Source organism: Meriones unguiculatus, chromosome 3, assembly GCF_030254825.1.
Source record: "Meriones unguiculatus strain TT.TT164.6M chromosome 3, Bangor_MerUng_6.1, whole genome shotgun sequence".
Lineage (NCBI taxonomy): Eukaryota > Metazoa > Chordata > Mammalia > Rodentia > Muridae > Meriones > Meriones unguiculatus.
The window spans coordinates 62,196,960-62,218,837 of record NC_083351.1 but is presented as its reverse complement, the minus strand read 5'-3'; the positions used below and the strand labels follow the sequence as shown (position 1 = coordinate 62,218,837).

Here is a 21,878-nt window from a genome sequence, read left to right as displayed (position 1 = left end):
GCATTCCAGAGTAGATTGCAGAACTGTTTACTGAAGCTCTAAAATGGCCAAACCCTCAGGGCATGGTCCACAGCTCCAAGAGGTATGACTCAGAGGTCTGTGACATGAGCTTACCTTAATCCATGGTGTAAATCAGCACCAGGTTAGACTCCCAAAAATATAAAATTTAAAAGCAAATGTGTAATTCTGGGCTTGGATTTTTTCTGATGTGTGGTTAATAGACAGTGTTTTATAAGACAAAAATCCCATGTTCAAAGAATTGATTGACTTTAGTCAACATGTTATAGCTAATGGCTGGTTATAAAACGTGGACTAAAAATGCGCTAATGGAAAAGTGTTAGTCGTGCCTAATCATATAAATTTCTTCTCTTCAGAAAGCTTGCAACAGGAATATAGGATTTTTCAAGGCAAGTTTTCATAAATGATTCTTTAACCCCCTTGCTTCTGGGTAGCAGAGTAAACAGCAACAGCTTTGTAAACAGACTAAACAGTGAGAGTCCATTCTGTGACTTACTAATAATTTATTGCCATCATTTGAAAAATCATTTCTCCTTCTCCTTCTCCTTCTCCTTCTTCTTCTTCTTCTTCTTCTTCTTCTTATTCTTATTCTTATTATTATTATTATTATTATTATTATTATTATTTACAATTTATTCACTTTGTATCCCGGCTGTGGCCCTTCCTCTTTCCCTCCCAATCTCACCCTCCCTCCCTCATCTCCTCCCTGCTCCCTTCCAAGTCCCAATCTCGCCTCCTTCCCTCTCCTCCTGCTTTGCCCTTCCCTAGTCCACTGAGAGGGGAGGTCCTCCTCCCCTTCCCTCTGACCCTAGCCTATCAGGTCTCATCAGGACTGGCTGCATTCTCTTCCTCTGTAATGGTCATTCTATAAAACCATGCACCACTTTGCTGTTGCTGAACCAGTCTTCCATTTGTGTGTTGTGAATGGAATTTTTAAAAAATCACTGAAGAATTCTAGGAGAAGGCTCAGCTAGTAAAGCGCTGTACTCACAAGCATAAGGGCCTGAGAATCGCTAGGACCACCATGCTAGACATGGTGGCATACACTTGCAATCTTGGCACTGGAGAAGCAGTGATATGAGGATCCCTGGGGCTCATTGGTAAGCCAGTCTATTCTAATTGGTCAGCTCAAGACCAATGAAAGACCTTGTCTCAAAGGAGGTAGACAGCATTTCTGAGGATTACCTGAGGTTGTCTGATTCAAACATGTATACACACAAACACACACACATACACACAAACATATAAAAATCATTGAGGAAATAAAGAAGCAGAGAGCCCATGGTATCCTTCTAAGAGGATTTCACTGATAGTAAAAATCTATCCATTCATTGCTCATCAGTAATGTTTATTGGTTTATTGGACATTTGTGTTGAGGATAGAATCCTGCTGTTTTCATCTCATGGAATATCTCCAGTGATTCTCCCAGGAGAGGTTCGCTTTCTACACCACTGCACAAAAGAGGAAACTGAGATTGAGGAAGGCCAGGTGCCCAGAGTCACCCAGTCAGTGAAGGTGGCAACATCAGGATGTAACCCAGACTGTCTGGTTCCAGACATACAAGAGGAGCCAGCACATAGCAACCTCTCAGGGATACAGGCAGGCCAGAGCATCTGTGAAGACTTACTCCCTACAACTCCTGCTCTCAGATCCTTGATCCTTCTCCCTAGTGGAACCACCATCAAGGCATCTGACACTTTCATTTGGCTCCCAAGTAGACAGTGAGCTCTCTTTGATATTTTCTTCCCCTTCTCTTGGTGGTGGTGGGAGGAACGGGGGATTAACACAGCACAAGTTGATCACGACTACAGTAAAAGACAGCCTGCACATCTGTGCTGCTAATAGTCAAGGAATAATAAAGGGGTAAGGAACAGGCCAAGGAGTGCTGGACACTCACCAACAAGTGTCCATATGTGTAGAGGGCCTCAGAAAGGCCGTTAAGGGTCATTCCGATCATCATCTCTTTTCCTCTGACTAGCGGCTAGCTGCCCTATTCTCTCCTAGTAGGCGTAGAGATAATGGTCCACACACCAGGCGTTAAAAAAGGAAAAGCATCATGCCTTACTAAAACAGCACTGGAGTGGAAATATTCATAGCATACACTTAGCTTTCCACCTCTCAGCTCCAGGACACTGGCCACAAAATGTCTATTCCTCTTGCAGGAAACAGAAGATTCATGTCTAAATAAATTGGAGGATATGCGACCCAATAAAAGAAGTTAAGACAATAACATTTGGAGGACTCCTAATAAAACAGGAATCTCTCCATATCATGGGGAAACCCAGTAATCAACAAAAGCATCCCAAGCCCATCACAAATGCTCACATTCAAGCCAGATGTTTGGTTGTTCGTCATCAAGTAGGAATGAATGGAAAGACCCCCCAGCAACCACATACATTTAGGGATCAAGTCCAAAACTAGCAACCAAGAAAAGCAAGGGTCTTGGGAGAAAGAGGTAGTACAAAAAGTAGAAGAAAGTATTTTATAAATATAACTAAGATATTGCATCTAAAACAAACCAGGAACAATAACAACAAAAAGTAGAACAGGATGCTATGAAAAGGAGACCACCAGAGAATAAGAAATTATACTTGGAAATTTTAAAATATGATAGCCAAAACTATTACCAAAGCAGGAGGCTGTTGATATAGCTTAGCAAGAGAGCACTTACTTGCCATGCAGAAGATCCTGGATTCAATTCCCAGTACTACAAAACAACAACAACCAGCCAACAAACAAAAACTTGCAAGACTAAAAATAATACTGGAAAGGTGGCCAAAGTAAATTATAAAGATAAATTTTGAAAAAGATCAAAATCAGGGATGAAAAAGCACAAATAAAATAATGATAGATTAAAATTAATAGGTTTATGGGAAAAGGGATCAAAAAATTATTCAAGTCTGTGACCCTGTTAAGGAATAGTTTATGCACGTGTAGTCAAAGGACATTAGTTTTCTCAAAAGCAACCAGACAGCTTGACAGTTGTCTTTCTGAGCTGTCTCAATTAGGTGTGAAAGGAGAATAATGGCTTTTCAGAAGAACAGGGATTTGGAAAGTTAACCTCAAGCACCCCTTTCCTCAAGATGCTAACTGAAAATGTGTTTCCAGAAAATGAGGGTGCAGACACAGAAATGGGATGTCGTGACATCTCTGAATCTGAGCATAGATTCCTGAAGAGGAGAAAAAGCAGGCTTAGCAACAATGGAGGAAGCCATCATAAGACAGGCGCTAAACCCAAGACCTGCCTACCCAGATGGAACAGAGAGAAGTGGAGGATGTTTCCTGAGTTCAAAGCCATGACTGCTAAATGACTGGAGATGCCTTAACATTGGGAAAGGTTTTGAGAAAAGCTGTAGAGTTGTGATAGTGAATTTGGAATCCAAGAGAAAGACATAGATATCTGTACAAAGGGGAAATTTTATTGATCCTAGAGAAACAAATATATATATATAAGAGAAAATATGACTGTATTTGACTGCCTGGCTTATTAGTGAGTAATGGTGATGCCATCTTAAACATATAAATGCTGGATTTTTGTAGACCCCCATATTCTGCAGTGTGACTAGAGAAAATATTACAAAGGGGACTGAGGAAGCAGACTCTGTTAAAGTCTATCCTTATCTCACATCCAGGAAAAGTCAATAGAAAACGTCTAGGGGTATAAATTAATAAATTCCACCAAAGGTGTAGCTGTGTGTGTGTGTGCGTGTGTGCATGTGTTTAGTATGATGTGTGTTCCTGCATGTATGTTTGCACTTGTGGAGGGCAGAGGTCAGCTTCAGGTGTCTTTCTCTATGCTTGACACTTTATTTCTGAGACAGGGTTTCTAGCCGAAACTTGCTTGCTAATAATGGACTAGGCTTGCTGGCCTGTGAGCTCCAGGGAGCTGTCTGTCCCTGCCCACCGAACCTCTCAGTGCTGGGATTGAAGCTGCAGCCATGCTAACCTGGCATGATGTGTGCTGAGAATCTAAATCCACTAAGCCAGTCAGCCCAGCATCCCGTGTAGATATTTTTAACAGATGGTCATACCTAAAAGAATTTGCAGTGTTGGAAAGGATTATCTCTATGAATTAGACTGGAGATGGGAGCAGGAGACAAGACTGTTTCACTGTGCCCCTCTGACACCGTTAGACTTCTATAACCACGCCCACCTAATATTTTGTTTTTCTTTTCTTACTGATTGCTTGTGAATTTCACATCATGTACCCCAATCTCCCCACCTCCCTATTCCTTCATATCCACCCGCTTACAACTCCCACCCCCCAAAATAAAATAAAACAAACAACAAAAACCTGTCTCTTTGTAGTGTGTCGTCCTGCGTCCCACAGTGCACCCTTCCGTCCACACAACTTTACTTGCAAATGTTCATTGTGCTGAGTCATTGGTCTGGTTCGAGGCTCTGGCTTCTCTAGACTACAATTACAGGATCCTGGCCAGGACTCCTCTTGGATATCCTGTTGCTGCCCTGTGTTGTAGCTTTCCAGTACCTTTAGATCTGTAGAACTGGCCCGTTCTTGTGCTCCAGCAGTTCATAGATGGGGCAGATGTTGGGGTCAGCCCTGGATCTGTGCCTGGCTGGTAGCTGAGCTGGTCAGCCCGCCAGTCTCCGCACTGCCCTGGCTAGCTCATACAATGCCATACCAAGCAAGGGGCAGGGCCAGCTTTTCCACTCTCAGGCCCTGGGGCTGGCTTACCCATGTCCTGGACACCAGGGCCAGCTCTACTGGCAGGGTGGCAACAGACTCCCACTGCTGCCGGATGATAGACCCAGACATACCCTCAGTGGCAACATGGCCAAGCCCTCACCATGGCCTCAGGTCGCATGGCCAGCTACTCGTATCAGACTGTTCCTCACTACCCTGGAAGCTGCAATTCTACCTCTCTTCATTGTGCACATATCCTTCTGCTTCTCTTTCTCTTCCATCTCTCCCCCATGTGCTTGCTCACCTTAGTGACGATTGGGGTCTCTGGCTGTCTGGGGTCATCTTAAAAGTGCTATGCCTCAAGCGTGCCACGTGGCACTGGATGGGGTCACCTTAAGCTTACTCTGCCCACATAGGCCACATGGAACAGCAGGGGTTCCATGTAATATTTTGTAAGGAATAAAAATTGGACTAAAAATTAAAGACTGCTACTCAGAAAATCTCTCTAGGAATTCTGAGGTTGGTATCTCATACCAAATATTCATTGATCAGATCAAGTAAATGGCTGCTGAAAAATCTGGATGTGTAGGCAGATGCAATGTTTTCAACTGGTGAGTGCCCGATATTTGGAGTGACACAGAGCGTGGCGACACCTGATTTGCTGTGCCGGCCCTCTCTAACACCCGGCTGGAGATGCCACACTGCTTCCTCCGGACATACATAATAAACCTGGCCTGGCCTGGCCTGGCATGTATTTATTTAAAAAGCTTCTCCTGTGATGGACTCGTTTTCAAGCCTGAAGAGCTCTCAATGCCGTTTCAGCCATTGCGCCAAGCCTCTGAAGACAGTTGATTCTTCCCAAGGCTGTGTCCTTAAACCTTTGCACCTACCTCATTATTCTGTTACTGCTGACTGTCCTCCTAGTCTCAGACACTCATTTCTAATCTGTGTCACACCTTCCTTCTCGATTTCCAACTTTTCCTCCTTCTACCTATCCATTCTAGCCCTGCATCCTTTCCATCCAGGGACTCACTTATTCCAACTTGGTATTTTCATGCAATGTGCTTTTCCCCTCTGTAGCACTGACCTTGACAGCAAGTACAAATTGCAACTGTTTTAATAGTCTTAAGGTGATGAGACCATCAGTCTTGCAAATGCTTGATGTTGTTCAATGAAGTCTATAGGGAATAGTAAAAGTAAAGTCATGAATGAAGAAAATTGTGCTGTTCTGGTGGAATCTGTGTCTGGTTATCTGTAGATGCTAAAGCAGCATTAGCCTTTAGTGATGTTTATTTAGCATCTGTAATATTCAGGATACACACAGACCACATTTTAACCCATGAAGAGTTTGCATATAGCATAAAAACTAGATATAAATTAGGAGCAACTAATCACTTACTCAATTATTTAACAATTATTTATAGAGTACTGATTATTCTAAGGCCAAAGGTTATGGAGATGAAACGTTTTTATCCTAGATTTCATGAGCTTATGACCAACTAGGAACAATATAAGCAAACAGTAATAATGTTATCAGCTCCCTGCACGGTAGAACGCCATGCACTTTGAGAAAAGTTCTTGCACTATTTGTTATAACTCAGAGGCCCCAAGTCTGAGCAACAGACTTTCCAGACAAGGTTCAGAAAATGTCATCAGGGTCTAGACCATCAGCATTCAAACCTTTTCCTTTATAAATACTTATTGAAAGTGAGCTCACTGGTTAGAGAGGTGTTTCTGCAGGGCAGGACAGCACTGGCTGCTCTTCCAGAGGACCTGGGTTTTTTTTCCAAACATCCACATAGTAGTAACTCCACTTCCAAGAAATCTGATAACCCTTCTGCTTTAGTAGGCAAGCATGTGGCACACAAATATGCAGACAAAATAACCATGCACATAAAATACAAGGGATAATATCTCTTCTTGAAAGAAAAGAAAGTAACTCACATCCCACCGATCACATTTGCTTATTCATTTTTGACGTTTTATTCATATAGTGTGTGGATGATACATTATAGCTAAAGCAGACATTTAAAAGGAAGAACGTTAAGCCAGCAAGATGGGTTATTAGTGGGTAAAGTACTTGTTGAGTAAGCTTGATATACTGAGTTCAATCCCTAGATCCCAGAACGGAAGAAAAAACAACTCCCAAAAGTCATCTTTTGATCTCCACACCATGCCATAGCAGGTGTGCACCTGTAGAAACACACACACACACACACACACACACACAGGCCTGCATCTGGATTTCATGAATTCATCCAGATATTTGGGACACTCCCAGCTAACAAAGGTAGCATGTGACAACCCAGACCTTTCTAGGATCCTGGTAAACACCACTAGTACAAGGCATGGCTTCCCCGAGAACAAGCCCATTCAAGAGATGGAATTAGATGGAAGTTGCTTAGCGAGCACAAAATTAGAACAAATGGAATAGCCGTCTGTAGAGACGTTTCCTCGAACGAGGAGAACTGATTGAACTGCCTTCGAATCTCTGGGTTTATTCCTCTCGGAATAACTAGGCCTCGACCTCAAATAAATCCTGACATGTTTTCCTTTTAGCTTTCTTTTTCCTGGAATCACTTCAGACAACTGCCCTTCTGTGAATGCATCGCCACCTCAGATAATAAGAATGTACTTGATTGGATTGAAACTTGAAAACATTAATTACATTCCTGTCTTGGGGATTCAACCTAAAGAGACTGACTTGCTGGGCGTAAGGCTGGAGGGCCACGGGGACCTGGATCCCGGCAGGCACTCGGGTTGATAGAGGCTTTTTCCTACTTAGGAGCAGTAGGACTCTCCTGGCCCAGGGCTGTGCATCTTGACCCTCTCCAGCTTTGAGGTTCCTGATCGGTGAGGCAGCTACTCATTTGATTTAGGTTTTCTCAAAGAAGTACTAGGTTTCCAGGAAGCTGGGGCAGTACCCCTCTCTCCCTGCATGGAAAAGAAGATGTGGACCTGGGGAAAAGGCTCAGCCCTCAGGTGACAGCATCAACACCAGGAGCAGCAAAGATCCTTTCTTTTTCCAATATTATCCGACCCAGAATCATGCTCTTTTTTTTTTCCTAGAAAAAAAAAAATGAGCCCATATTCTCCAGCTGAAAGCTATGAATAGTTAAAACACACACTAAACATAACCTAAAACCACACTAAGACTTTAAAATAACTTAAGAACACTCAGTCCCGACCCCCAACATTTTTTTCTTTTTCTTTCTTTCTTTTTTTTTTAGTTAGCGTCAAGGGACCACTACTACTGACTATGCAGTATAAAAGATCAAACACACATTAAGCAAGCAATGTACTGCCTGAACTACGTCCTCAACCCTCTACAAGCCGTTCGCCTTAGCTGATACACATACAGACATATTTTCCCTGACTTACCACTTATATATTATCTACTAAGGGAGTTAAGAGAGAGGCCATTATTCTGGGATAACTCCAGAGAATAGGAAACATTAGAAACTGTTTTATGTCATCCACTCAGCTTCTTACCCAATGTGTGTAAGTTCCTAACAAACCACAACCCAACTCAATATGAACAGTGTGAGAAACCCTAAGTTTAACTGATCAGAACCCACCATTTGACATTTTGCTATCAATGGATTTGGCAGCTAAGTTGCATTTGAACTGTTACAGCTCAGGTTGTAAAGAGCTTGCCATCCAAGCATGAGGACCCCAGTTCCATCTCATGTAAACGAAATCCAGATACGGCGACACAGATTTGTAACCGCAGTGCCGGGGAAGCCTAGACAGGCAGATCTTCTGGGCTCACTGACCAGCCAGCATGGTTGACCTTTGATCCTCAGTCCAGTGAGGCCCTCACCGTGAGGTGACTCGCCAAGTGCTATGTAAACCTGGCTACCTTAACTCAGCTTTCCAGCCTTCAGAACCCACGTAAGGGCAGAAGAAACAAACAGACTCCACGCGTAAACACCTTCAGACTTTCCCCGGTAGCTATTCTCTGAACAAGCCAGCACGGCAGCTGTATCACAGCACTCCCATCGTATTAGGTATTACCGGGAATCTGGAGATGATTTCCTATATACAGAAGGATGCACATAAGTTATATGCAAGTATTTCAGCATTTTATCTAAGGGACTTTCATCCTCGGATTAGTATTGGAACTAACTAAGGGATAATGGGAATCAACTGTGGTGTGTTTTTGTTTTTTTGTTTTGTTTTGTTTTGTTTTGTTTCCACGAACATGAACACTTACCTTTCTTTTCTTGCCCTCCCCAACAGTGGCCCTAAGCTACTTACAGTCTGGCATTGCTTTATTGAGAAATCACTGAGGTGGCTCACATGAACTCGTTAAAATTTTATGTGCGTATCTATAATGCATTTAACTTTAAATATTCCATGCACTTATCTGGATGTCACTATATCCTAGATGCCCACAAAAAACAAATAGTAAGGCAGGAAGGTAATTTAATATCTGAGAACAATACTGCATGTTTAATTTAAAATTATAGCTTAAGCATAGTAGTGCCAACACAAAGTTACCTTTGATAAAGAATAGTAATTGGATTTAATGTTGTATATATGCACAAAATTTTGTTAGAGAAAAGAAAGTGAAGTTTGTATGAGAGTATAAACTAATGAATTGAGCTCGACTCACCTGTTATGGTCTTCAGAAGACAGGTACATACCATTAGACAGATTGCAGAATTGGTGTTAAAGCTTAAGGCTTTGGTAACTGCTTGAAACACATCTACTTATTTTGTTCTTAATCTGGTCTTAACCTGGGAGGGTAAAAGGTGCCCATTGGAAAGGAGTCTCCACAGGAGATCAAGTTGCAAGTCAGGTCTATGGCCCATATTAACTTCTTAATCCATTCATCCTGGAATCTGAGCAAGCTGGTTTGGAGTTCTATTTTTGCCCTGTAAATTGCTCTTCTTAGGACACTGGCCATTCTGCCAGGCAATGACTGAAAAGGATGGAACATGGCTTCCCTAGACGTAAGAGCACCTGGGTGAGTTCAGAGGGCATCTAATTCCAGGCTTTCATGTTCCGGGAACTCATGGTTAGAAACAGAAATAGAGACCGTTTATTAAGGGAAGAAAAGCAGACCCAAGAATAAAGTAGGCTAGTAAGCTACAGGAAGAGCCCCCCCCAACCCCGTGTGTCATATGGCCCTTATAGACCTATGTAGTTCCCACATCTCCCTTCCGCATTTTACACACCTTTCACACCTTGTGCAAGTTCTGGCCTTTGGATGAAGCCCAAGGGGAAAAAGGCTTGCAGTCTTGTTCTGCTAACTGGCCTTTTTCACATGTAAACCTTGATGTTCCTGACCCTATTCCCCTGCCTCACCTGGAGCTCCAGGCATGGGCAGGGCCACTGAGGACTCTCTGCTCCCTCAGCAATTGTTCAGGGAAGGATGGCTCTTGCCCATGAAGGTTTATTAAACTCAAGAAACATGTGATATATAACACATATGTATGTGTGTGTGTATGTATGTATGTATGCCCTAATCGAGGTACACGTTAACTTGTCTTCTCTCTTCTTCCACAGGAAATTATTGGAATGCTGCCTCCTTCCCAAACCCATCATCCTACCTACACTTCTCTACCTTCCAAGGGGAGACTAGTGCTGACATCTCTTTCTACTTCAAGACGTTAATCCCCCGGGGAGTGTTTCTGGAAAATCTGGGGAATACAGACTTCATCAAGCTGGAGCTGAAGTGTGAGTATTTGTTTCTTGTCAACACGTTAGTGGTTGGTCACTCTGGTCACACAGCTGTCTCAAGAAAGTTGGCAGGGAAGACAAGAAAGCACCCCTCTTCTCATGGTAGGAAAGCATGCAATAAGGTTTCTTGTTTAACATGTTTGATTTCCAAGGAAGTAGGTCAAGGGTAGACAGAGATGTGCAAACCAATCTGAAAGACAGGGGTTAGAGTAACAAACATGAAGGAAAGTAGAAGGAGCATATGAAGATATCAGCACTTTTGAGGCAGCCACAAACCAGCTATGGGAAAACAGAACAAAACACTGGTGTGCGCTTTTCTCGGCAAAGTTCTGCGTCCACACATTCTAAAACAGTGTAATGTCAGAATTTGCTCTGTGCCAAGGACACAGAAGTGAAGAGTCAGGCCCATCTGGCCTGGGACCCACCGACCATGTGGAGTTCTACTTTAGGGACTGCCTCCTTGGGAAGACGGGCCAGGCAGATCCAAAGACAAGCCCTGCCTTACCAAGGCTCTTGTGTCCTCCTGGCCCAAGTTCAGACTTAGGAAGTTATAATATGCAGGGCCCCTGCTTAAATGATTCCTTGTCTGGTTCTTTCTGACTGCTGAGATGAGTCCAGTTCTGTAGAAGAGTTTGGGCTTCTGTGAGAGCTCGGCCCCTGCTGAGTGTGTCAGAAGGCCTGCCTCCCTGCATCTATGCCCTTGACATTCTCTACAGCACTGTTAGCTCATGCCTGTGTTCCAAGAATAATCCCAAAGCCATTTCCCAGTATATCTAAGGTTTTCCTCTCTTTTTTTTTTTACTTATAAATATGCAATGCACCATTTTATAAAGATACTCTCAGATAAACTTTTTTTTTTCTGTTGTAATCCCACTGGGTTCTTTATTTAAATGGTAGAATGTGACTTAGTAGAAACAGGTGAACGTGTTGGAGAAAGAATCTCAAATTCAAACCCAAATTTGGGATTGAATTTCTTAAACACCTTGGATCCCAATTTTCTAAACTATATAAAATTATAGCATCAATTTTGGAAACTGTTCTGAAAATGGGGTGCTGACATTCATGGAGAATTTATGGCAGTGTCTAGTAAGTGCCAGAATTGTCTTTGCAAGGTTGCTCATTGTAATGCAGACTTTTCAGTATGACCAGCATATTTCTCACCACAGTTGTGCTGGAACTAGGGTTCTAACATACCAGACACTCAAATGTCACAAAGGTCAGTCTGAGACGGTGGCTTCAAATCCATTATCTCACGCCAAAGAAAGTTAAAGATGTGTATTCTCATGGGACAGTGCACAGCAAAAGCAAACTTCACTAAGAATTATGAGGGAAAGTGACAGAAACTTCCAAAAATAGGAGAGGTTTCCAAGAGAGAAGACTGTTAAACTCCTTGTCCAGGGGATTATATAAGGCTGTGGCAGATGCTAGACAAAGTCTGAAGTAACACCTGTTTGGGCTGGCTAATTTTCTGGGCAGTCATGACTGAATCAGTCAATGAGGGCACATGCTCTGTGCCTGTCCCCCTGGACCAGCCATGGAAATAATAACTTGTTGTCCATGTACTGTTCATCTCTGACTCCAGCCTTATTAGTTATTGACCTTGATTGTCAATAGCTGTTAGTCATTTGGCCAGCATTACTACCCTCAAACTCTGCAGGTGCTGCAGGTGTCACTAAATGCACTAGCCTCTCTTTATCCTCATATTTACATAATCAGCTATAGCTTTGCCATGGCAGAGAGTGGACATTATCCCAGCTACTAAGATGTAGCTGCTGTCCTTCTTGATTGCCTCATAACTGGCTGGTGGTCTGAGAAAGTCCCCTATACAGAAGCTTATTTTTAGAAGCCATCTTTATTTATTGTTGAGTCTCTTACAATCAGACTTATTAGAAGCAAGAATTTGAGGAAGGATAATAATGCCTAGTATATGTCCTTCCAGGGATTTTGTGAAGGAAACAGCTGGTCTACCATCACTATCCCTGTCCTTCCCCTTATTGGTCCAGTTTAGTTATCTCTTATTCAACTTCTGGCTTTTTTTTCATCTTTCTTGCTTGTCTAGACTTTGCTATGCAAGCCTTTCTTTAACCCCAGTCTCTGTTCTAACTGACAACAGACATAGGCAACTTGCAGTTTTCACCATGGGCAAGATCTGATTAAAAAGAAGACTGAAAATAGTCTGGCCCTAAAATTAAAACTAATTAATTTATTGATTAAAATGCCCTCTCCACTGAATTAGGGTTCATAATTATTAAAATGGGATTTTTCATTTCCTTCAGCTAAAATTAATCTAATCAACTATGTTCTTGCTTCCACATTAGTTGGATGGCATATTAGAAATATCCCATAGAAATATCCCATAGCCTGAAAAATGGACAGCTCAACATTTGAAAAGTTCTACCATTTCTGTAATGTTCCTTGGGTCTTCTGACTATTTTACCTGCTTGTGTTGTATACAGTTATGTCCAGGGAAGGAAGGCGATAAGCAGGTGCCTTGGTTTTCCACGTGCACCATAGAATTTTTGTTTCTTTCTTACTTACGAAACTCTTCAGAGATGCTTTCAAAGCCTACAGGTCTGGGGATTATGAACCTCAATCTTCACCTACTGCACTGAGGCTCTTCTCTTCTAGGTCTTTCTGCAATACGAAAAGTGTGGAAGAAGGTGAATTACAGCCTACATCTTGACATATAGCTGACCTTTCTGTCATATAGTTTATATGCGGTGAAGACATACATGATCTTCAAGATGCAGACTTGAAACAGTCTTTACTGAAGTTTCTTGTACCTTCTAAAAACCACTAAAAGTGAAAAAAAGCTAAAGACCCCTGACTGACAGACTGAAGAAACCATCACTTTGAGCGTTTCCATTAGAGTTCAAAGTGTGTTGTTCTCCACAGAGTTCTCAGTGTGCTGTGTGCAGTAGGAGAGGGCAGACATGTGTATGTGAGAGAAACCTATGCAAAGCCAGGAAGAGGTAGTGCTTCTGTGAAGCCATCAATCCTTAACAGAAACTGAGGCACAAATTAATTTACAGTGATCATTTGGGCTAATTGTGTTGCAGCTTAGGAAAGACTGAACCAAGCGATCTTGAGTAGATGACACAAATTCTCACAGATTTCATACAGCTGGTAAGGCAAAAAGTAAAAGTGAAAGGAAAGGTGTCGTTTGCTGTGCCTATGACTGAAATGCCTGAGGGCGCCTTAAAAGGGGAATTATTTATCTCAGCTCATTTCATAGAGTTGAATGTATGGTCAGGTGACCCCCATGTACTTGGGCAGAAAGAATCTATCTGAGAGTTGACCTGACAAAAGAGAAGAGGCATGCAGAAAGGGATCAGGGCAAGATAGAGCCCCAAGGGCAGCCTGAGAGGCCTAGTTCCTTCCGTAAAGCACAATCTCCTGCTTTTTACCACCTCCCAAGAGACATATGGGCTACCAAGGGATTCACTAGTTCAAAGCCCGGGATCTAATTGTTTCCAAAGCCCTAAGAGACACACACAGGTGCATGCCACTTAATCCAGTCAAACTAACAATGAAGATTACCTGTGAAATGGTATCATATAGCGTATCTTAACAATAGATGTAAAATTTCTTGTGGAGGGTGGGGAAGTAGGGGGGGGAGGGTTTACAGAGTTCACAATCCTGGTTACTAGCGGTAGGGATGACATGTTTCACCAGAATGGAAAAGATAGGCCTTAGCAGATAAGCATCAGGATTCAGTGACTGGATGCATGGAGTTGGAGTGTGTGCTAGAAAAGGACCGTGCATCTGCAAAGGACCAGAGGATCCCTGGGGTAGACGTGACTGAAGCCGGGTCTGTCACGTCCTCTTACCTTAATGTTTTAGATGGTGCTTCAAACTGTTTTTTTTTTCATCCAATCTTACTTTTATCTAAAAACAATATGGAGAGGGAAAACTGGCAAGTTTGATACTTGCTAGCACCTGTCTGATCATAATTATTCACTTCAGCTTTTCTTTGTTGGGTAGCTGACTACCCAAGAGCCCAGGAAAGGTGTTTTTCTACAGGCAAACTTTGTTTAAACTCCCTCTCCTTTTCGCTGTTTAGTGTGTTAGGCTTTCTGATAGGAAATTTTATTTCTCTGCATGTGTCTCAGAGGAATGTTGTCACAGTGTATGCCTCCATGTTGCTTTCCCGAGTAGCAGTCCCGTTAATTAACTACATTGTGCCCTTCTGTCAAGAGTAGAGGATTCTTGACTCAGAGAACAGTGAGCTTGTGTACCACAAGTTAATGAGATGTCATCAACATCCTTTGCACAAGTAGAAAAACACAAGATAAAATCAGAGCGATCTTTCTCATTAGCATATGTTAAGGTAAAATTTTAACTGTTTCTCACTTACTATTTAATGTTTATTCATTCAGTCAGTGAGTTTTTCCGAGATATTTAGGAGGCTTTCTGGTACTGTGATAAGTGCTGAGGGAACATGCTCAAAATATACTTTCTTCCCCCCACAAATATGGCCATTTGAAAAGCAGGCAGATAAATGGATGGTTGTGTCTTAACTGGCCAAACCAGCCTTCTTAGACCACTTTGTGTCAGGCCTTGTTCTAGACTCTTTATATAAATCATCCCGCTGTCCTAGCAACCCTCAGAATTGGACATACCATCCACACATGCACTTTACAAATGGATGTAGAAGCAGAGACAGAAGGCAAGGATGCTCACACACCTAGTGCAAAGCGAGGGCTCGGTCTCAACTTTTTGCCCTGAGCTATTCCTGTGACCACGGCAGTCTCCACCTCTCTCCACAGACAGAGGCTGTCTGCGAGCACTGACGGAGAATATTAAAGCTGAGCAGAGTGACAGGCGCTTCCCAGGGAATGCAATGCTTTAATTAAATTTTGATGGATGAGCAGGAGTCGATAAGGTAAAGATGAGGGGAAAGCAGGAATCTGGAAAGACAGGGCGGTTCAGGATAACACCAAAGGAATGAAAATATTGAGGACAGAGCACAAAGACTCAGAAAGGAGTGGGGCTGTCGGCAGGGGGTGGGGGGCGCTGGGCTGGGGGGAGGTAGTAGTGTTCAGGGAGAGCTAGAAGGTAGGCAAGTTTAGTGCCCAGTGTTCTCTTTCCTGGGGCAGAATTTGGCTTGACCTGAAAATGAAAGTTACACTGAGCTGAGGTGTAACGTGAGCAGACGGGCATTCATGAGAACAATTAACAGGAACCAGATGTATTGGTCTATGTTTTATCGTGAAATGCCTGCGGACAGCTGAGCTTGTGAGTGTGTTATCCAGCTCGTGTTTTGACAGTGAAAGTCCAATTGGCATGTTCTTGCATGGCCCCTCTCAGCTGTGTAGCCCATGTTAGATACAATGATGGCTACATTTGAGAGAGCAAATGATGATCTAGCCAAACAGGAAGTCAGAGAGAGACCCTGCGTCAGGCTCAGGCTCCTATTGCCATTCTATCTTGTGAAGATTCGTTCCAGAGGACTAGCATTCCCTTTTACTGTCATGCTCTCAAGTGACCTAAGGATGACTCATTAGGGCCTACTCCTTTAAGGTCTCATTCTATCTCCCACAACCACTGGGAACTAAGCCTCCAACACACATGCTTTCAGAGGGTGAAACCAAACTATAGCATCAGCCGATGAGTAATGGCCTATATTAAGATCGTAAAAAAAATGATGGAGTATGGTGTGGAGAAAAAAGAATTTTATGTATAGATAAGGGTGCCTAAAACAAAGATATAGAGAAAGAAGGCAAGATATGCAAGAATGAAAAGGCACCCAAGCTCAGGGATCAGAAATCAAATGGCACAGACAATGACAATGATGTCCCAGAGACTTAACGGAATTTTTGAGATGAATGATAAAGTACTAGATACTAACTGAGAAGCTAAGCCAATGACATGAAGTGACTGTTGGGCTTAACGTTGGCACATCACTGTCAAAGTAAAGAAAGGTTGGGAAACGGCTCAGCATGGAACACATGCCTAGCATGTGCAAGGCCATAGGTTAGATCACTGGCATTGCAAAAGTAAATAAATTTACCAAGCCATCACTGAAGCGAATGGAAATGGATTTGGAGCTCGAAGGAAAATGTTTTTATTTACTATCCTTTGGTTTGAAGATGGAAGAGACATGAGTACACACACACACACACACACACACACACACACAACAGGAAAAACCTTACCGCAAAGGAGAGATCAGAGACCCAGGACAAAAGACTGAAGGAATGGGTCCTTTGAGGAGGCTGGCATGTGTGATACCCATGAGCATCCTGGCACTAAAAAGCAATGGTTAGAATGGTCAAGTGAAAGAAGAAGCCATCAACCAGGCATACTTCATGCAAAACAGACCTTCTGTTGTAGTTGCTCTTGTTAATATTTTTGAGATGGCCAGAAGATGATACTTTAAAAAAAAAGTTACTAAAGCATACACCAGAAACCCCAGATTATAGAACTGTGTTCATCACTGTCAACCATAAGCATGCATTTACTTTTTCAATCTTTTCTTTAACGAAGTAGCCTGACTCTATTTCCTCCCCCGTTTCTAACCATGGCAATAATCATAGCTATGTTCCCATCATCATATCATCACTTAACTTGGCACTTGTTGCATGCAAGTTCAGGGAAGCTACAGAGACCCCAGAGTGAGGAAGGAGGACCAGATACCTTCTCTAGGGAAGAAGACAAGCTCACTCATGACAACATGGCTCTAAATTTGCTGGAAACTCTCTGAGTAGCAGGCACTGTTTTAAAGTTATACAATACATTTTTTGAGATTTTATTTAAAAATTTGTCCATAATCTGAAGGTAAGGAAACCAAGGCACACAGTTTACTCAAATGATCTCAGGTTTGACAGATCTGAGTATTTAAATACAATAAGTTAATGATACCATTGGGCATGAGTTATTGAAACATTCAAGAAAGAAGCACACAAGCAGTCCTGAGAATGAAAGGGAGGAATGAATCAACACCTGAGTTGAATCATAAAGAGCAAAACTGTGAGTTGAGCTGGATAGAGGAGTCAAGGAGGAAATTCCTGGGGGAGACAATGCAAGCAAAAGTTTAAGGATGAGGAAGAGGGCAGCTGCTGGAAAAACTTGGTATTGTTGTAACAAGAAGTATATCCTGATTCTAAATAGAAATCAATCTCCATAACCAGCCAACATCTATTGAATACTATGCATGGTCCAAAAGGGCATAAGAAGAATATTTCATAGTTTTATCCCAGGGCCATACCCACACTAGTGGGACAGACATTCACTCTCTACTGTTGTAAAACAACATTTTGTTTGCATGTTGTTTTGTTTTGCTTTGCCTTTGTGGTGCTAAGAACCAAGCACACAAGTTCACACATGCTGGGTAAGTACTCTACCGCTGAGTTGACCTCAGCACAGAAGCAACGTTCTGGAAAGGATGCAGTGAATATTCAAAGTGTAAGCAACATGCCCCATCAGGTGAGGCAATAGTTACTTCTTGCTAAAGAATAAGACAAGTTATGGAAAGGTGATATCATCTTAACAAAGCCTCAAAGCAGTTAAGAAAGAACCCCAAGGCCTAGGATGCAGAAGAAAGAAGCTGTAGCTTCATAGGCTGCATGGACACACCAGGACAATGTGGCTCTGTCACACATTGGTGCCTTGAGGGCAGAAGGACACTGTTTATAGCACAATTCCAGGGCCACAACAATGTCTGGCACACAGGAGGTACTGAATGAACGTTTGTTAATTGAATGAATGGGGTGCTGTTCTAAGTAAAGTACCATGGAAAAATCTAGGTGGAGAAAGGGATTGATGCTATCAAAGAGCTGGAGATGAAACCAAGAAAAGTGCTCTGAAAGGTGTGAGGACGGAGAGCATGGTTGCTGGCCTGCTGGAATTTAGGATGCCACAGGAAGGTGGTTTGAGTGATAAGAAAAATCCAAGGTTGTAGCCATGCAAGTGGAATGAGAGGTGTGTGTGTGTCAAGGTTGTGGACACAGGGACTATCAAGTGGGGAGTCCTCCTCATCCCTACTGACATCTCTAAAGAAAAGAACAGTGCAGTCAAGGAAGCTATGAGCCAATGCTTGCACTCCAAGGATGACAGCCATGAGAGGACATTGAGCCACTGGCTGAAGACTCTCGGGCCATAGAATAGAAAGGCCACAGGGAAAGGAAGACTAGGAAACTGCTTCCTGCCCAGGATATGGACCCTGGAGCTAGTGGATACAAGGATGGAGGTTGTACGGTAGGATCCTTTTGGGTAAACTAGCTATAATGAGCAGAGGGAAGTGTTTGTTAGAAACAAAGATCGTTTTGTTTTGTTTTTTTTTTTAAGGAAAAGAACGTATTTTAAAGAGATTTTAAGGGATTGTGTGAAAGAGAGGAGATTTTGGATCGGAGTGACTAAGAAAAGGAAACAGTCACAGAAGCAGCCATCAAAAACTATGGTAAAACTTTAGCATAAGCTTCCATGTTAGACAAGTTTGAGCTTTTTCAGATATCAGACTGAGTCAGAGAAAAAAAAAAAATATCTGCCCTTAGCAGACAGATTTACTGAAAAAGTGTGGAGGCAGCAGTCTAACGCCCTACTAATCTTAGGAGAGGGTATTAAGGAGGCCCACTCACTTCCAGCACATGCCTTCTGCAGCACACAGCTGTCTGCAGCAAGCATGCTCTGGGAAGGCACAGAAGAAATTACTCTGCAATAGGTAGACCATGATGAATCAGAAGCAGTAAATTAATGGCAATTTCTCTACCACTACCTCAGAACTGGAGCAATATTTTGGATGTTAAAAAGAGCTTTATGTGCGTAGAAGCGAGGAATGTGGAATTCTACTTAAGCGGGCTGCTTCTTAAAATACTATGAGACATTGTTAATAAAAACCAGGTGTTTACACCTGGATTCTTCCTTTTAACTACTCAAGCCAACCCAGACTATGGACATGAATTCAGGATAAATTTGAACATTTCTATTCCTTTACGAGTCTAGCTGTGGAGTCAGTTTGTATTCAAGATTCAAAATCTAAAGAAGAGCTCTGTGCTGGTCATTACTGTGTACAAGAAAAGAATTACCCATTTAAAGATTTAAAGATTTACTCACAACACTTGAAGATGACATTTTAAATTTCTCCAATTCTTGTTTTAAAATTTTGGTTTAGATTATGTATTTAAAAAAAAATCTTGGCATAAATTAAAGATGAGATGTATGTTTTATTAAAGCTATTTGCATGTCAATATTGGGAGTTGTATCTATAGATACTCAGTAGAGGCAGATGGGCTGTTTTTCGACTCCTTCACTATTTCTAGCTGATAAGGAAGTTGCACATATGGTGTAGGTATGCTGGGGTGACACAGATAAATTTAGGAATAAATTGTTCCCTAGATGTGAAATTTTTGTTGCTACCTTAGGGTCCACTCATACCTACTAATCTGGAATTTTCCAGATAAGGCTGGAGATTCCTTCTAAGTCGGTCAGCCAGAATTGACTCCGCAAGGGTTTGTGGTCTTGACTTCTTTCCCCATACTTCAGAGGCAACTTCAGAAGTCAGCCCAGCTCTTCGCTAGCCTCACATGGCAATCCAGGTCAGTCAGCACCCCTCTCTTCTCCATCATGAGACAGTGTGCTTGCTCTGCTGGCTTTTGTCCTGTGACAGAGGAGTCTGCCTTTAAAAATCTGTCACCTTCTTGGTAACAATTTCTTTGCCTCCTGCTCAGATTCTGGACTCTTGAGTATCCAAGGGCAAGTTCCTTCTAGTCACATCCAAAGCGACAGCTTGTTCCCCTTTTGGAGCCTAATGTCTGCTCTAGAAGGTGAGCTCCAGGAAATAGGCTCCCTAAGACCTTACTGCATGATGCGTTAGACTATTTCTAAGTAAGCCCATAGTTACTTACTCCATGAAATTAAGGGAATTTTAGAACAGTAAAAATATAAGTGTGGAAAAAATAGAATTTCCCCAGCCATTTTATTTAATACAGTATCATATATATAAATAGGTGTTTGTGTGTTTGTTTGTGTGGTATTCAGGAATAAGCCAAAATGATCAGCAGAGATCAAAGCCAAGAGACAGACCACTCCCAAGTATTCAATAATATTCTTTATCGTTATCAAAGAAATGAACACATAGGGAAGCATGTATCTAGCTCAGCATTGACATTCATGCATTTCGTTGAACTTAAAGAGAACTGTTGCTGTGAGAATAATCTCAAAGAGCAAATGTTAATGAAACACTGATGTTATCGAAAAAAAAAAAGTAAAAGGAAACAGGATTCTCAGCCGACCATTCCAGGACCTCTGCAGACTGCTGTGGTCACTTGTGATAACAGGTGAAACTAGACCATTTGTAAGGACCCTCCCAGCATTCACCATTCTGCACACCCACCAGAGACCACCAGTTCGGTGTCACTTTTCACCTCCAGCCCTTGGTAGACACATGATTGATTACGTGAAGCCTTCACTGTTCATACGGTGACTCCCACCTCTCCCGCAGATGCCCAGAGGAGAGATTTTCTAGAAGTAATGACGTGTTTGTGAAATTCCCGTGGCTACCATTGACGACTGGTTATAAAATGATACTAACGACCCCGGGAATGTTCCACAAAGGACTTGAGCTCAGCACATCAAAGTAGAAGTCCAAGCTCTCTACCCAAAAGCCTCCTCCTGTGCTCCTCACAAATTAATACCATCACTGTTTTCTTCATTACCCAGATCTGAAAATTCAAAGTCATCATTAGGTTTTACTCATCTTCCCATATTTCAAACTTTTTCCCCACAAGGTTTTGTCCCATGACATCCCTGATTTCTTGACCCAAACTCTCTCATAATGTGTCTCCCTCCCCCTAGTGCCTTCTTCTTTAAATCCACTTTCCCCAATGCAGCCCAGTTTCCACAAATCTAAATGTATTATTCCTGTTCTTATAAGTCTTATTTCTTATACATTGTAAGATCAGGTTCAAAACAGAAGGCTTCATGATCATGCTATTAATCTTCAGCCTTCTTTGCTCACATACTCCTTACTCACGTGCACCAGGCGCCTGATTTCACCCACCTCCCGTTACTAACATTCCCCAGCCCCTTCCCAAGACCTACTGTAGGTTTGCCTATTCTGGAATTCTCTCTTCTTCCCTGATTAGGCAATCCTAAGTACACAAAATGTTTCATTTTCTTTGCATCCTTGATCAAAAGGAAGAACAGAAATAAATAAGATAGCCTTCATTTTCCTTAAAAAGAAATAAATAAATAAAAATTCTGCGCTTTGCTGGAAGATAGCAAGATCCTTGTTAACAAGTGTCTTCCTATAGTGTCTGTCTGGATAGAGTACAAGTTGTGTGCCATTACTGTAGAGAAATAGATGCTTTCTTCTACCTCAGTGGCTCTGATTTTAATGTTTTCTCCATTACTTACTACATGTAGTACCTAATCTTTGACACACGATGGCACCTTCGAGTACACACACAGACACACAGACACACAGACACACAGACACACACCAAAAACATAGCTAGCATCAGCCTGCATATGTCTAGTCGGAAGACCTGGAGCTTACTAAGGAACAAATCAAGCATGAATTGGCACA

General features: G+C 42.2%; 1 protein-coding gene across 1 annotated transcript in view; it reads left to right on the top strand.

The window, feature by feature from the left end:
• The window catches only part of Cntnap2 (contactin associated protein 2), a 2,202,731-nt gene that overhangs the window by 1,919,986 nt on the left and 260,867 nt on the right, over positions 1-21,878 (top strand). The window contains exon 16 of the mRNA XM_060380093.1: positions 10,178-10,348. Coding sequence (XP_060236076.1) covers positions 10,178-10,348 — 171 coding nt within the window. The remainder of the gene's footprint in view (positions 1-10,177; positions 10,349-21,878) is intronic.